We start from the raw sequence: 12054 nt of genomic DNA, 5'->3' as shown, positions 1-12054 counted from the left end.
GAGTTTTCCAAACTTGCTGGCATATTAAGTGCAGCACTTTCACAGCATCATCTTTCAGGATTTGCAATAGCTCAACTGGAATTCCATCACCTCCACTAGCTTTGTTCATAGTGATGCTTTCTAAGGCCCACTTGACTTCACATTCCAAGATGTCTGGCTCTAGATGAGTGATCACATCATCATGATTATCTGGGTCGTGAAGATCTTTTTTGTACAGTTCTTCCGTGTATTCTTGCCACCCCTTCTTAATATCTTCTGCTTCTGTTAGGTTCAGACCATTTCTGTCCTTTATCGAGCCCATCTTTGCATGAAATGTTCCGTTGGTATCTCTAATTTTCTTGAAGAGATCTCTAGTCTTTCCCATTCTGGTGTTTTTCTCTATTTCTTTGCATTGATCGCTGAAGCAGGCTTTCTTATCTCTTCTTGCTATTCTTTGGAACTCTGCATTCAGATGCTTATATCTTTCCTTTTCTCCTTTGCTTTTCACCTCTCTTTTTTTCACAGCTATTTGTAAGGCCTCCCCAGACAGCCATTTTGCTTTTTTTGCTTTTCTTTTCCATGGGGATGGTCTTGATCCCTGTCTCCTGTACAATGTCACGAACCTCATTCCACAGTTCATCAGGCACTCTATCTATCAGATCTAGGCCCTTAAATCTATTTCTCACTTCCACTGTATAATCATAAGGGATTTGATTTAGGTCATACCTGAATGGTCTAGCGGGTTTCCCTACTTTCTTCAATTTGAGTCTGAATTTGGCAATAAGGAGTTCATGATCTGAGCCACAGTCAGCTCCTGGTCTTGTTTTTGTTGACTGTATAGAGCTTCTCCATCTTTGGCTGCAAAGAATATAATCAATCTGATGTCGGTGTTGACCATCTGGTGATGTCCATGTGTAGAGTCTTCTCTTGTGTTGTTGGAAGAGGGTGTTTGCTATGACCAGTGCATTTTCTTGGCAAAACTCTATTAGTCTTTGCCCTGCTTCATTCCGCATTCCAAGGCCAAATTTGCCTGTTACTCCAGGTGTTTCTTGACTTCCTACTTTTGCATTCCAGTCCCCTAGAATGAAAAGGACATCTTTTTTGGGTGTTAGTTCTAAAAGGTCTTGTAGATCTTCATGAAACCGTTCAACTTCAGCTTCTTCAGCGTTACTGGTTGGGGCATAGACTTGGATAACTGTGATATTGAGTGGTTTGCCTTGGAGACGAACAGAGATCATTCTTTCGTTTTTGAGATTGCATCCAAGTACTGCATTTCGGACTCTTTTGTTGACCATGATGGCTACTCCATTTCTTCTGAGGGATTCCTGCCCGCAGTAGTAGATATAATGGTCATCTGAGTTAAATTCACCCATTCTAGTCCATTTTAGTTCGCTGATTCCTAGAATGTTGATGTTCACCCTTGCCATCTCTTGTTTGACCACTTCCAATTTGCCTTGATTCATGGACCTAACATTCCAGGTTCCTATGCAATATTGCTCTTTACAGCATTGGATCTTGCTTCTATCACCAGTCACATCCACAACTGGGTATTGTTTTTGCTTTGGCTCCATCCCTTCATTCTTTCTGGAGGTATTTCTCCACTGATCTCCAGTAGCATATTGGGCACCTACTGACCTGGGGAGTTCCTCCCTTGGTATTCTATCATTTTGCCTTTTCATACTGTTCATGGGGTTCTCAAGGCAAGAATACTGAAGTGGCTTGCCATTCCCTTCTCCAGTGGACCACGCTCTGTCAGACCTCTCCACCATGACCTGCCCGTCTTGGGTTGCCCCGCAGGCATGGCTTGGTTTCATTGAGTTAGACAAGGCTGTGGTCCTAGTGTGATTATACTGACTAGTTTTCTGTGAGTATGGTTTCACTGTGTCTGCCCTCTGATGCCCTCTTGCAACACCTACCATCTTACTTGGGTTTCTCTACCTGGGTCTTTAAGACCTTTATTTATTTATTTATTTTTGTATAGTCCTGTGTATTCTTACCACCTCTCCTTAATGTCTTCTGCTTCTGTTAGGTCCATACTGTTTATTTCCTTCGTTGTGCCCTTCTTTGCATGAAAATGTTGCCTTGGCATCTCTAATTTTCTTGAAGAGTTCTCTAGTCTTCCCATTCTATTGTTTTCCTCTATTTCTTTGCATTATTCACTTATGAAGTCTTTCTTATCTCTCCTTGCTATTCTTTGGAACTCTGCATTCAAGTGGGTGTATCTTTCCTTTTTTCCTTTGCCTTTAGCTTATCTTCTTTTCTCAGCTGTTTGTAAGTCCTCCTCAGGCAATCATTTTGCCTTTTTTCATTTATTTTTCTTGCGGATGGTTTTGAACACTGCCTCCTGTACAATGTTACAAACCTCTGTCCATAGTTCTTCAGGCGCTCTATCAGATCTAATTCCTTGAATCTATTTGTCACTTGCACTGTATAATGGTAAGGGATTTGACCTAGGTCATACCTGAATGGCCTAGTGATTTTCCATACTTTCTTCAATTTAAGTCTCAATTTGGCAATAAGGAATTCTTGATCTGAGCCACAGTCGGCTTCCAGTCTTGTTTTTGCTGACTGAATAGAGCTTCTCCATCTATGGCTGCAAAGAATATAATCAATCTGATTTTGGTACTGACCATCTGGTGATATCCATGTGTAGAGTCTTCTCTTGTGTTGTTGGAAGAGGGTGTTTGCTATGACCGATGCGTTCTCTTGGGGAAACTGTTAGCCTTTGCCCTGTTTCATTTTGTACTCCAGGGCCAAATTTGCCTGTTACTCCAGGTATCTCTTGACTTCCTATTTTTGCATTCCAGTCCCCTATAATGAAAAGGACATATTTTTTTGGTGTTAGTTCTAGGTGTTATAGGCCTTCATAGAACCATTCAACTTCAGCTTCTTTGGCATTAGTGGTTGGGGCATAGACTTGGATTCTGTGATATTGAATGGTTTGCCTTGAAAATGAACTAAGATCATTCTTTCATTTTTGAGATTGCACCCAAGTGCTGCATTTCAGACTGTTTTGTAGACTATAAGGGCTACTCCATTTCTTTTAAGGGCTTCTTGCCCACAGCAGTAGATATAATGGTCATTTGAATTAAATTTGTCCATTCCAGTCCATTTTAGTTCACTGATGCCTAAAAAGGGGAAAGCCAAAAGGGCTTGACTGGAAGGATGAGGAGGACTCCTTTGGGAGTGTGAAACTAATAAAAAATCTCTCTGAGCCTGAACCAGGCTGTAACTTGTCTGTTCTACACCTTTTGGTCCATTGCTCCAAATTTTTGTTGTGACGAGACAAGAATTGAGGAAGAGAAGTAAACCAACCTGACAGTTGTTGCAAGCTTTTGGTTTCAGATCACTTGTTCTTGAGATCAAGTGATGGTCAAATGATGTTTCGATAAACCTACATCAAATGAATAAATTCTCTGTTATGAGAAAAAAGGGCAAGAGCCGAGGGCACAACTTTCACCCTTCAAGGTCTAGGTCCTGGCTGATGAGCGGAGAGTTCCTGCTTGGGCCCATAATCCTGTCAGGGAACATTCATCCAGCGCCCAGTCTGGGTCCTCCTGCCAGTGTCCAGGCTGGGCAAAAGAGGCAGGTTTTAGCAGGCAGTGCACTCAAGGTCAGGTCCCCAGACTCAGCACAGCTATCATCACTGAGGGAGCCAGGTGCACAGGACCCAACTAGCTCTCAGGCTCCTCAGATGTCCCAACGGGAGTGGAGTGTACGTGCGTCCCAGGTCCTGCGGACTGCAACCCATGCACCCTGCTGCTGCCACCAGGGCACGGAGGCAGGGATGGCAGAGAGGTTCCCTGTTGCTTCAAGACCTAGGTCCCACCAGTGGGCCACGGTGGCAAGGGCTCTGGAGCTCCGCAGGACACGGCCCCTGCCTCCCCCCAACAGTGCCCCTCAGCTCACCTGCAGCCAAAAGGCCAGGAGTCCTGGAGTGTCCCCAGGAGAAAGCCACCCTCTGCCACACTCCCGGTTGGCCTAGCAGGACCTCTAACCGCCCTACCTAGGTTTGGAGCTAACAGTCCCCACAGCTGTCTCGCGGTAACGGTTACGAGATAAGGGCTATGCGGTAACTAGCCCGAGCAAACGGCTGCGCCCAGCCCCGCCCTATTACCGGTCCACTTCCTGCAGGTTTGGCGGCGAGTGAACTACATTACCCAGCAGGCGCTGCTTCCTGCGGGGGCGGTGCTCAGCCGACAGCCCAGATATTTCCCCGTTGGAACCCGCGGGGCGGGACTTCCGCCTTCGGGGTGGGACTTCCGCTTTCGGGGTGGGACTTCCGCCTTGGGGTGGGACTTCCGCCTTCGGGGTCGGAGCGGGCGTTTTGGGGGGTCTCTAGGGTCTGTGTGCTTGATGAGAGGCTCCGGAAAGCTGGTGTTGAACTGAGGTGACGGGAGCGGGAAGGGGCGAGAGGAGGCTGACGTTCTCTTCTCGGCACTAATGCGGGTCTGACGTTCAGCAGCGGCGCCCGGGAATCACCCGATTCCGATTCCGCGACAGGGATGCGTGGGGCCCGACCTGGTCCACAGCTCCTGGCCCTGCTCCGCCCACAGAGTCCGATGGCAGCGGCCGCTCTGAAAGTTCCGCCTGAGGTAAATGTTCGTCCTCCGGGCTCTCACCGCCGTTGCCCGGCTGGACGATAAAGGCCCCCCCACCTTGATCGTCCCCTGCTCAGTCCCCTGGGTCCAGGTCTGTAAGGAGATCGTGGGTGAGAGGCCGTATTTCTGTCAGCCAGTATGATGGGACGTGGGAAAGGGTTACAGGCCTGGGGACCGGCACGATCAAAGCCTTGAAACAGTAACTGAACTGAGAGTATTAAACTTGAGATTTGTCTGGAGTGTGTCACATGGGACAAGGCAGCCGCAGCAGCTGGGCCTTCATTGTGCGGCCGCCAGTGGCCAGGGAGGGTTGTGAAGAGGAGAGGCTCAATCTGTGTGTCAAAATTGTCCAAAGTCTTCGCAGGGAAAAAGAGAGACAGGGGTAGGGGTGATGAGAGTGTGAGTGGAGACTGGAAGACCTGTGACGAAGTAAATACCATGGAGTGCTGGTGGGCTCTGGACTGTAGCCGCTGGTGGCCAGAGTGGGGAGAAATGATCAGGCTTCTCACAGGCTTTAAAAGTGGGACAGACAGGATTTCCTGCCGCACCGGCTGTGGCTGTGAAAATGTAGGGAAGGAAGGACGAACCTGTTTCTTGGTGTGCAGGGGGCAGGTTTCAGGGAATAGATTGGGAGTTGGGTTTTGGACGTGGTAACCCTGAGGTTTCCCACAGTGGAGGTGTCGCATGGGCAACTTGCTCGCTCACCTGAGGGGTTCCGGGGTTCCAGGGAGGGATCTGGGCTGGAGATATCCAAGGGATGGTGGGGGGTGGCCTGGTCCGTGGCATGGACTGGGGCTTATATTTAGAAGGAAGAATGTTAAGGTTTTTATTTCAGATGAGCCTGGAGGGTGGGCCGCCTCCAGAGGGGTGGATTCCTGTGCTCCAAAGTGTTTCTGGCTGGTGTGGAGGAATGGTTAGCGGACCCAGGTCTGGGCTGGAGACTGAGATGGTCAGTGGTGTAGATTTGCCACTCCAGGCTCAGCAGGCCCTCTTTCCCCCTTGTGGAGAAAAAGAACACTCAGGTAGGCTAGTAGGGCATCTCCTTTGATGCCTAAGTTCCCCCAGCTTTTAGGCCAGGAGGCATGAGTAGCTGCTCCAGTGGAAAGGCCTCTAGCAGGCTTCCCTCCAGGAGGGTGTATACCAGGCAGCCAGTTGCCAGTTGGACTAGTAGCTACTCAGTTTTCTCAAGCCTAATCCCCCAGTTTCTTATCTTGTGAGTTTATGAATAAATACTCATTTAACACTAACTGGTGAAAATACATATATACATATGTACATAAATATGTATGTATATACATACACACATAGGCAGTTAAGACAACGCAGTTTTAATAAGCTAACATATAATAATTAGTTGAAATATCAATATCCTGATAAGCATTTGATTTAATCAAACATCTTCAATATTGTATTTTCTTAGTTAAAAGGCATGTTGAAAAAGTCCGTTTTTAATACCAACCAGGAAATGCTGACAGAAGCATCACTTATGAGGACAGTGAGAGTCGATAGTTAGAACTTGATGCATAGAAATGAGCAAACAATAGCCCTCTTGGGTGGACATCATTATCCACATTTGACAGATCACAACACTTCGCAGGGAGGTCGAGTATTTGTCCAAGATTCCACAGCTGTTAAGAGGCATGCATCACCGAGGACTGAGGTACCTTGGTTGAGCTGTTGGGGCCCAATATTATTGCCTTCTTCTCATGGCCTGGCTTTTCCATAGGTTGCTGTGCCTGCGGAGTGGCTTCCAGACCATGAAGAGGTAAATGATAGGTGTCCTAGATCCTTACCCTTTTCACCTCCCACTTGCCTGTGCTCCAGGATTGTAGCATTCTGGGACTTGTTTTACCTGCAGTGCTCCTCACCCTGCCATCTAAGATCCCTGAAAGGCGGTCATCCAAGATCAGGCCCCTGAGTGCAGACCAGGAATCATATGGTTTGGTTCCCATTTCTGGCAGCCAGTGGCATGAAGCCTAGAAGAGAGTCCATTCACGGTGATTGTTAGAAAATATTAGAGGTGAGGTTGAGCTGGGAATGCCCAGCAAAATTAGGTCCCCCTCACTTGTGGTGGAAACAGCAAGCAACAGAAGTTAGACCTGGAATGGTGGTCTGCAGAGGTGTGCCTCAATTCAGAGAGTGGTGGGAGCCACAGGAGGTTTAGAGCAGAAGAAGGAACTGATCTGAGCCAGGCTTAATAAGCAGTCAGTTGAGTGGTAGGGCGCCCAGAGAGGAGGCTACTACAATAGCCCAGGTGAGGGTGGTGGTAGATGGGCCAGAGTAGTGGCAGTGGAGGTGGGCAACGTGTTGGGAGTGTGAGTTTGTTCTTTCAAGTAGGTCTGAGCAGGCTCTCTGATGTGGAAGACTGGGAGAGAAAAGAGGAAGAGTCAGGTGATTCTGAGATGTTTGGCCTCAGTAGCCAGAAGGAGGGAAGTGCCACCACGTCCAAGTCGGTGGTGAAAGGAATTATCACTGGGAATAAGGAGTTAGGTTCTGGCTGTTGAACCCAGAAATCCTCGAGTGGATTCCTCTCCTGGGCACCTGGACACACAAGCTGGAGTTCAGGTGAAGGGTTCAGATTGGATTCACCCACAGTGTGGATGGTGCATGGGGCCAGGATGGAGCTGTGATCAGATTTTGCAGGGGGCACCTTCAGGACCTGTGGCAGTGCATTAGGTAACAAGGGAGGGGAGTGTGGGGCTGATGACTGGGTCTCTTGCTGGATGGGGTGCTGGGTTTCATCGAAACATACGAGGGGAGTGTAGTGGTCATGGTAGGGAGGCGTTGTAGGGGTGAGGAGGATCTGGCTGGAGGCCAGATTTCCATGGGGAGTGGACATGAGATGTAGGTGGAGACCAGGCAAGGAGATGAGAGCAAAGCTGGTGCTACTGCTGATTCATCCAGCTGTGGGTTCCCCAGGCTCTTGTTATGGCTGCGAGGACCTGGAAGTCAGCACAAAGTCACACGGGGTCCCCTAGGACTGTTGGTGGGCATGATGTGAGACGAGTAGACCTGGGCTTTGAACAAGGGTCAGAGGATGCTGAGACTGGTCAGGAGACTGCTTTGTAACACAGAATGGAAGAGGGCTGAGTGTACCTGAGATCTATTCCAGGTTTCAAGATGCTAAGGATGAAGCCAGGGTAAGGGCCAAGTAGGGTCAGGGCCATGAGGGAGGTGTGGTGTGAAGAACAACATGCATGTTGGGAGAGAGTGCCAGCCAATGGCCCCAGACCCTTGTACTTGGGTGAAAGGAGAAGGGGACTGAATTTTGGTTGTTCTTGGGAACCACAGTCTGAAGGATCTTGGGTGAATTGTCTTGCAGAAGGGTGAGGCTCTGTAGGTCAGCACCAGAGCTCAGACGACACCTGTCCCCCACCTGTTGTTGCTGAGAGCAGAACACGGTGATCGCTGGGGTGGCCAGGAGGGCGGGCATCAGCAGCACCAGGGTCTGTTATCTCCACTGAGGTGGGAGCTCGGGAGGAGGGTTAGAGTCCCAGGAAAGAAGGCTGCATGTAAACTGAACCATCCCCATCGTGGCAGGGCCAAGTGACCTTTGAGGACGTGGCTGTCTACTTCTCCTGGGAGGAGTGGGGGCTCCTTGATGAGGCCCAGAGGCTCTTGTACCATGGGGTGATGCTGGAGACCTTCTCACTGATGGCCTCTCTCGGTAAGGTCCTTGCACCCTATAGCTCCTCCCCTCTCCCAGGGCAGGTCCATCCCTCCCAAAGCTGGTCTGTGGGCACTGCATCCTTTCTTGTGTCCTAGAGTAGGTATAACAGCCAAACTTGGGTGCACCACCCACTTCTGTCCCCAAGCTGCTCCATGGTTGTGCAGGAATGGGTTTGGGGATCCCAAGTGTTGTGATCAGATGGATCCTACCCTACTAGATTCTCCCTGGCCTGGTGATGCCAAAGAGATCCATGGCAGTCCAACACCCCCACTTTGGCCCTCCTCTTTTGGCTGATATGGGATCTGCCTGTGTCAGGAACTGAGGTGCTGACCTGGCCACTGCTTGCCTGGGATGTTTCTGCAGCATCTTTTCCCCACCTTCTTGTTGGTCGTGCTCAGCCTGAGTTCCTGTGGGCTGCTGAGGAGTGGGTCACTTTGACCCTCCTGCCTTGTTCCTTCTGTAGGACTCACATCGTCCAGGACCCATGACAGGACTCAGCTGGAGCAGCGGGGGGTGCCCTGTGTGCCTACCGGGGGAGTCTCAACCACAGCCACAGCAGCAGGTACTTGGAGGGAGGTGGCGGAGTGTGGGGGTGAACCCAGGGATGAGTTCACACCAGGAGTCTCCCCAGGAGGCCCTTTTGCTTTGGTGTCAGACAAGGGGCCAAGGCTGATTTCCATCTTTTTCCCCTCAGCTGACCACTTCTCAGCTGCCAGGGCTATCACCTACCCTCTCTTCCACTCTGCAGTGCTCGCCGACAGTGGCCCCATTTTCTACTGTTTTATGACACGGCCAGTCAGCTGTGGCCATGAGAGGAAACACAGGAGAGCCTAAGGGGAAAAAAAAAAAAAAAAACAAAGTTGATTGTGCTCACGGGTCCAAAGAGGTAGTCCCTACCTGCCGAGGGGGGAAGCAGGGGTCACACTGGAGGGAGTGGGCTCCAACAAGCAGGGAGAAGCAGAGGGTGAGGACCTGTCAGCAGGTGCCTTTGTTGGTGGGGAAAGTACAAGAAAAGGCACGATGGCATTTTATGGTCACACTCAGGGGAGGACAAGAAGGGCTGCTTGTGCAGGGGACCAGCCTCCTTACAGCAGTGCACCTGGGCAGGGTGCTCCAGCCTGTGTGTTGGGATGCTGACACAGCCGGCAATAGGGAGCTTCACAGGTTACAGTACAGTTGATGCTGTGGTATCTCAACATCCTTAGCAATGCTCACTGTGATGGGTGACACTTACCACCTAACTTGTGGCAAGGCTAAAGGTCACTGGAAGATTTGGGTTTTGCCGCTGAAGGCACGTTGCAACAAAGGTGACAACTAAGAAGGGTCCCAGGAACCCCTTACTGCCTGTGTCAGACACGTGTGAGGGTGCTGTCCTGTCCTGCCAAAGTCTACATACTCCGCAGACACTTCATCAGCATTTCTGCACTTGCAGGTTGTTGGTGCAGAGCAGAGGCTGACGAGGCACCTTCTGAGCAGAGTTGTGTAGAAGTGGACAGAACAAACCTTCACCAACACCAGAACCTGAACTCTGGAGAGAAACCCTCAACAAGAGAAGAGCATGAGGAGAATGGGAAGGTCTTCCCAGGAAGCTCTGGTCTTCCCAAGCCTCAGGCGGCTCCTAGTGGAGGGGAGCCATGTAGGAGCACGAAAAGTGGGGAGGGCGTTCCCCCTGGGAAAAGGCATTACAGGTGTAGTGAGTGTGGGAAAGCCTTTGGTCAGAAATACTTACTTGTTCAGCACCAGAGACTACACACGGGAGAAAAGCCTTACGAATGCAGTGAATGCGGGAAATTATTCAGCCATAAATCCAACCTTTTTATACACCAAATAGTTCACACTGGTGAAAGGCCTTATGGGTGTAGTGAATGCGGAAAATCCTTTAGCCGCAATGCTGACCTCATTCAACACCGGAGAGTCCACACTGGAGAAAAGCCTTTTAAATGCAGTGAATGTGGAAAAGCTTTCAGGCACAATTCCACACTTGTTCAGCATCACAGAATCCACACTGGAGTAAGGCCTTACGAGTGCAGTGAATGTGGGAAGTTCTTTAGCTTTAACTCAAGCCTCATGAAGCATCAGAGAGTTCACACTGGAGAAAGACCTTATAAGTGCAGTGAATGCGGGAAATTCTATAGCCACAAGTCAAGCCTTATTAATCACTGGAGAGTTCACACTGGAGAAAGGCCTTATGAATGCAGCGAATGTGGGAAATTTTTTAGCCAAAGCTCTAGCCTTGTGCAACACCGAAAAGTTCACACTGGAGAAAAGCCTTTTAAGTGCAATGAATGTGGAAGATTGTTTAGTGAGAATTCTAGCCTTGTTAAACACCAGAGAGTTCACACTGGAGCAAGACCTTATGGGTGCAGAGAATGTGGGAAATTTTTCCGCCACAGCTCCAGCCTTGTTAAGCATCGGAGGATTCACACTGGAGAAATGCCTTATGAGTGCAGCAGTTGTGGGAAATCATTTAGCCAGCGTTTCAACCTTGTACAGCACCAGAAAGTTCACAATGGAGAAAAGTCTTGCAAGGTTCAAAATGTGACTGACCCTTGCTTTTCTACTTGAGTATTAGATTTTTTTAAGTAAATGTTTCTTCATTTGCTGTATATCCTTCAGATCACTTTCAGAGGCTTTAAATGATGTCTTTATAATTTTCACCCATTTCCCTGGGAAGCAGGCCTGCAAAGCTCCTCACACTGTCATGCTGGAAACTGATGCAAATATTTAATTTTTTAAGAATTTGCCACCTTGTAGTCTAAATGGTTACACCATTTCACATTTCCTGGAATGTGTTTGTTTTCCAGTTTCTTCATATCTTTGCTGAGTTTTGTATGTAAAATATTGGCCATATATTTTTAGCAATTCTAGGGAATGTCTAGACGTATTTCATTGTGATTTAAATTTCCATTTCCTTAGTGACTTGGTGTTCAGTATTTCTCCCTGTGTATTTGCCATCATTTCTTTAGTGAATTATCTGATCAAAGTTTTTTGCCTACTATTAAAAGAACTGTCTTGTAATTTCTTAATATATTCTGGATGCAAATGACTCATTTGATATATACTTTACCAATATTTCCTCTAAGTCTGTGGCTTTGGTTTCCTTAACAGTATCTTCCCTAGAGTAGAATTTCTTAACTTTCCTGAAATACAACTTATCCATTTGTTCTTTTGTTGGTTGTACTTTTCATATTGTGCTCTTTTTCTCTCATGGTACTTTATCATTGCCTGTTTAAAAAAAAAAACCTTTCTTGGGTATGCTATTGGAACCCTAAGAGCCCTTTTAAATATCTAATCTTGTGAAATCTTTGTTAGTTTAAATACAGACAAAGAAGTTCAGTGTATGTAGAAATGTTTACATATGAACATACCCCCTATCTATTCAGTGACAGCCTAGAATGCAGAGTATTCCAGCAGCTGTGAACATATTTAATGTCCAATTATTGGCTTATGAGTACAGTATTTCAGTAAAAAGAATCAGAACTCCTTAGATAAGAGGCCACTTCTAGGTTAGAGCTGGAAAAGTTTAACATAAGCCAAGGAAATATCCTTGCCTTAGAAAATAAAGAAGTACTTGGGACTTCCCTTGTGGTCCAGTGTGTAAGGTATAGTTCGGGCAGAGGCAAAAAAGAAAGACGACCTCAACAGAAGTAGGTTACCTTTATTCAGGCAAGGAGGGGCGACAGTCGGCCTAACGACCAGCTGAGCGCTGAGAGGGATCAGGGAGGCTCCATATTTATAGGGAGGTTTGTGGAAGCGATAAGGGAAATGTTAATCAGGCGGGATGTTTTGGGTATGCTTTAGCTG

At 48.1% G+C, this 12054-nt stretch overlaps 1 protein-coding gene across 2 annotated transcripts; it reads left to right on the top strand.

Annotated features, from left to right (window-relative positions):
• The first annotated feature begins 4269 nt into the window (after window positions 1-4269).
• Window positions 4270-11420, top strand: LOC120871817 (zinc finger protein 773-like). 2 transcript variants are annotated; one of them, XM_040251795.1, is made up of 5 exons: window positions 4270-4574; window positions 6307-6345; window positions 8121-8247; window positions 8714-8812; window positions 9683-11420. In XM_040251795.1, the coding sequence occupies exons 1-5, from the start codon at window positions 4485-4487 to the stop codon at window positions 10813-10815; spliced, it is 1488 nt and encodes a 495-aa protein (XP_040107729.1). In that variant the 5' UTR covers window positions 4270-4484; the 3' UTR covers window positions 10816-11420. The 2 variants fall into 2 exon arrangements, with proteins under 2 accessions (XP_040107729.1, XP_040107730.1); XM_040251796.1 differs by having other exon boundaries at window positions 4515-4574; window positions 6307-6600.
• Window positions 11421-12054: the final 634 nt, after the last annotated feature.

This window comes from Oryx dammah, unplaced genomic scaffold, assembly GCF_014754425.2.
Source record: "Oryx dammah isolate SB20612 unplaced genomic scaffold, SCBI_Odam_1.1 HiC_scaffold_13, whole genome shotgun sequence".
In the NCBI taxonomy this organism is placed as follows: Eukaryota; Metazoa; Chordata; class Mammalia; order Artiodactyla; family Bovidae; genus Oryx; species Oryx dammah.
This window is presented reverse-complemented; position numbering and strand designations above follow the sequence as displayed.